The sequence below is a fragment of the Solanum tuberosum genome, unplaced genomic scaffold (genome assembly GCF_000226075.1).
Source record: "Solanum tuberosum cultivar DM 1-3 516 R44 unplaced genomic scaffold, SolTub_3.0 scf00649, whole genome shotgun sequence".
Taxonomy (NCBI): domain Eukaryota; kingdom Viridiplantae; phylum Streptophyta; class Magnoliopsida; order Solanales; family Solanaceae; genus Solanum; species Solanum tuberosum.
Window position 1 is genome coordinate 163,491 of NW_006239561.1, and position 4,470 is coordinate 167,960.

The window sequence follows — 4,470 nt, forward strand, 5'->3', positions numbered from 1 at the left end:
GAGGTGGGGGGGGGGGGGGGGGGGGGGGGGGATTTAAGGGGGTGGGAAGTTCACCTGAATTCCCTCGATAAAAAATCACACCTATATAAATAAGATAAACTTTTTTATGTACATACATAGATTTTTAATTCCTTGGCCAGTCACAAAACTAGAGGTATGGTAAGTGATTTATGGGGTTTACTATTCACCTTGAGGTTTCTAATTCTAATTCCAACAACTACATTTTCAATTTTTGAACTCCCTTTGGAAGAACTTGGATCTACTACTGGCACGTAATTCCCTTGAGCCCAACTATCGACCCGAGGTGACACTTGAAAAAATCATTAAAAAAACAAATGTAATTTTAAAAGGGCCTTCTTACAACCAAAAAAAAAAAATTCGAGCCTTGACGATCTAAGTAAAAGTTTTTTAGATTAGTTCCACTATTACATATTTGGTCGGTCAGTCAAGATACTTATTTTTACGAGCTAAATATACATAAAAGAAATACACTATTTTGTATCAAGAATGAATATTTTATGTATATCATACATTAATTAAAATAAATATATTTACAAGCTATTATTTTGATTGACAACTATACAATGTAATTCTATCCTAAAAATAAATAAATAAAAGAAATGAAATATATTGTTGAAAGAGCTCACCTTGGCAAATTTGAATGAAGTTTGTAAAGTGAGATTTGGGAAGGTCCTTGTTGAAAGTTGTGATTGCTTAAAGTTCTCATTATTTTGATAAGTCTCACCACTTAGACTTGTTTGGGACATTGTATTATCATAAATAGTTGGGGATGGAAGGTTCATAGAACTACATACAAGTCAACAACTAATTAATTATTCAATATATAATTAAGAGTTAATTACAATAAACACTCATATAATATTATTCAATTTCTTATATACCTCATAATGATTGTAAATGTATGATTTTCATAGTATAAGGGAGTGTAAGTATTTGATTTTAAAATAAAAAGGGTATATTCAAAATTTAATCATACTATAAGAATTAACCTTATAATTAGTTTAAAAAAAATATTTTATCCCTTAAAAATGATGGAAAAAATTAAGGTCCATACCTTTGAGAAATTGAAGATGTTTCTGAGGCAGTATAGAGAGGACTATTAATATTGTTGTTCTCATGATTATAATCTTCAAGCTCTAACCACAAGTCATAAGGGGGCTTCTCATGAACTTGTGTGTTGTCTATATGTTGAAGAAGTGCATTTATTTGCTTTGATAAACCACCAAAACAAAAACAAAAAATTATTTTGCAGAATCGCGATATATATAGGATCAACGACAGAATCAGGAATTCATAAGAGTTGATTTGAAATCCTTTTAACACGTCTAGTCAAAATACTAGAATTTTTTCTTATGTCGAGGTCCTCAAGGAGATTCAACAACTTATATACTATTAAAAATTAAACTCGTTTTTCTCTATTTGATTTTAAAAAAAATTCATACCTCCATATTATCTTCATAACTTGATGTATTATTGCTGGAGAGTTGTTCCTACAAAAAAAACAATTAAACATTTTTAAAAAATGAAAAAAAAATATTATAATTATTTGGGCAAAAAAGAACAAGTATACATCATACCATTCTTTGTCTAACTTGGTTTAATGCAACGTGAAGACGTTTTTCACACAAATCAAGCTCATGGAGTGATGTAATTCTTTGTGTATCTGGTTCAAATATTCTTTAAATAAAGTCAAAATGTGAGAAGAGAATGAATATTCAAAATATCATATTATAAAAAGAGGATTAAATCGAAATATAGTTGCTATACCAAAATTAGGTGTAAAAAACCAATCAAACTAACTTAATATTAATAAATTAGAACAAATACCAGAAAATGCAATTGCATAATAAGATCTCAATTGAACAGACAGAGTAAAACAAACTCGAATTAACGTAATATGAAATTATTAGGTCCACATACCTGATAAATAGAGGCGGAACTCGGATTTAAAGCTTATGAGTTCAAAATTTTAGTCCTTTTAAGTTACTAGTTTCTAAATTAATGATTTGTACATATTTCATGAATTCTTAAGATAAATCTGAATATTTAAACTAAAGTTACTGAATTCGACCGAACTCGTAATCTACCCGCTAGCTTAAATTAGAGTGAGCTATTTCTTTAATTACCTTAATAATCCCTCAGCCTCATCGAGTTTACAATGCAAGCCATTGATTTCATCTTGAATTTTCTAAAAACAAAAATGAAGAGAAAACAATTAATCTTAAGGTTGATAATATAAAAATTAAAAACTAAAAAAAAAAAACACAGAAAATGAATTAATTAAGCACCTTTGTTGTGTCATTTGCGTTGACGTATGCAGGATTTATCCTGATTAATTTTTTTTAAAAAGAATTATGATAAGTAATACATGAAAAAAATTATCTAAAAAAAATAAAATCCAATCAATTAGAGAAAACTAACCTTTCAATATCACAGAATTTATCTTCAATTTCAATCTTCCTTAGGTTCCAAAGTACAGACTGCATAAAGAGTGCATTAATGAAAATGATTTTTTAAATTCTTATTTTTAGGAATAATAATATTTTTGGTCCTTCGATTATGTAAATTTTAATTTTAATCTTTATGATATTTGGCTAATTTAACCTTTGATTACTTAAAATTAATTTGCACTTTTTATCCCTTTGTAAATATTCACAATTTTCTTTTGAATTACTAACTGTTTCATCGTATAATTACATATTACTCATATATTATGTTAAACGTATACTGTTATTCCATGTTTGAGGGCAATATCCTTTTTAAGAATAGTTAAAATATAACATACTTCCTACTTAAACAAACCAACAACGTAACATCACATTTAGATTAACTAAAAATTAAATATGTTAAATCATATATCACAAGAACCAAAATCAGAATTTACGAATAATTGAGAGACAATAATAAGTCAAGTAAAGCTCACCTCTTTATTCTTGATGTAGCTGCATTTGACAAAAGAAAGTATGTGTTAGATAGTTTAGTTAATTACAAAATACATAAAAGATGAAAAAACAAAAACTTAATTAGAAAAAGAAAAAAAAAGGAAAAAGGGAAAAAAGATATAATAAAACCAAGAAGAGAAAATAAAATTAAAAAAAAAAAAACTTACAATCCTCTTTCACTATCTGGGAGACTAATGAGCTCAGAAAGAATGTCTTCAATTCTGCATTAATAAAATTTAATCTTATTAGTCCCTCTAGAGGCAAATGTAATCAAATTTGACTTTAATTTTTATTTTTCTAAAGTTTATCAAAATTATAAATTCAATGATTCTATTTTGTTGGCTTAATAAAGATATATTAATGTACTAGTCGTATCATTATTACAATCATATTGGATAATATATTTATTTTTCGAATATTGTGTTATTTGTGTCAGGTCTTTTAAAAATGTAAATCATTACCTTCTTTTACGTGAATAATGTGTGAGACGACCAGAAGGAGAGAACATGATTATAGCAACATCTACATCGCATAAAACAGATAATTCATAAACTTTTTTGAGAATTCCATTTCTTCTCTTGCTAAATGTGACTTGTCTATTGGTCAAACTCTCAATCTTCAACAATGGCAACTTACTTCTTCCCATGTTTTTTTCTTCTTTTAAAAAAATCTTTCTATAATTTAGAAAGATATATATAAATAATATATATATGAATGTAATATAAAATCAATTAAAAGATGAAAGTTTCATTTTTCGTATTGATATGATCTAGCAACATAATTTGAACCTATTTCGCGTTCATGTTGTTGCTAGAAACAATCGATTTCATCCCATTAAAAATGTAACGTCGGGGAATCCACTCTTAATATATATGTATGTATATGATCAATGGAATATAAAGAAAAATATCAAGGAGGATTTTAGGGATGGAGAAAATGAATTTTGATGAGATTTTACATTTGTGTTTTTTAGGGTAATGAAAATATTGTTTCCAATGGTTTTAAAAGAGGAAAAGGAGAAGGAGAAAATTTGAGAAATTTAATTAGTGGTGGGGATTATTGATTTTGTCCTAAAAGAAAGGGGTAATAATGATCCAATAAAATTTACTTTGAATTTCTATATGTTTAAGGGTAATTTTGGATTTAATGTGTGACATAAATCTTAAATATTTTTGGTACAAAATGTATATCAACTGCGTCTCCCATGTAGGAGGCCTAGGATCGAATTGATTTTTCTCATGTGAGAGACCTGAGATTGAAATGATTTAGACTCCAACAATTGTGGGACTCATCGCCCTCTCCCTCGAGCGTAGTACTAAACATTTAGAGAGTAGACAATAGAAAATGGGCGGATAAACCATGGAATGGGTTGACTCTATATCCATGATCATAAAAATGGATTTTGTGGTTAACTCAATTTCAAAAATTGGTTCAAGAGGTGATGATACCCAAGACTATATAAAAAGACAAATAATTAAGTCCCAACAAATTAAATGTAGGACTCTCC

At 27.8% G+C, this 4,470-nt stretch overlaps 2 protein-coding genes across 2 annotated transcripts in view; both read right to left on the reverse strand.

Annotated features, from left to right (window-relative positions):
- The window catches only part of LOC102589004 (uncharacterized), a 3,674-nt gene extending 2,452 nt beyond the window's left edge, over nucleotides 1–1,222 (reverse strand). The window contains exons 1-2 of the mRNA XM_006366464.2: nucleotides 1,076–1,222; nucleotides 648–807 (exon numbers count right to left, since the gene is read on the reverse strand). Of these exons, the coding sequence (XP_006366526.1) occupies nucleotides 648–803 (156 nt within the window). The 5' untranslated portion in view covers nucleotides 804–807; nucleotides 1,076–1,222. The remainder of the gene's footprint in view (nucleotides 1–647; nucleotides 808–1,075) is intronic.
- Nucleotides 1,223–1,469: 247 nt separating this feature from the next.
- Nucleotides 1,470–3,610, reverse strand: LOC102588678 (agamous-like MADS-box protein AGL104). The gene is made up of 8 exons (XM_015304904.1): nucleotides 3,425–3,610; nucleotides 3,131–3,184; nucleotides 2,945–2,963; nucleotides 2,443–2,501; nucleotides 2,310–2,349; nucleotides 2,148–2,209; nucleotides 1,599–1,684; nucleotides 1,470–1,511 (listed from the first exon to the last, which is right to left on the reverse strand). The coding sequence occupies exons 1-7, from the start codon at nucleotides 3,607–3,609 to the stop codon at nucleotides 1,657–1,659; spliced, it is 447 nt and encodes a 148-aa protein (XP_015160390.1). The 5' UTR covers nucleotide 3,610; the 3' UTR covers nucleotides 1,470–1,511; nucleotides 1,599–1,656.
- Nucleotides 3,611–4,470: the final 860 nt, after the last annotated feature.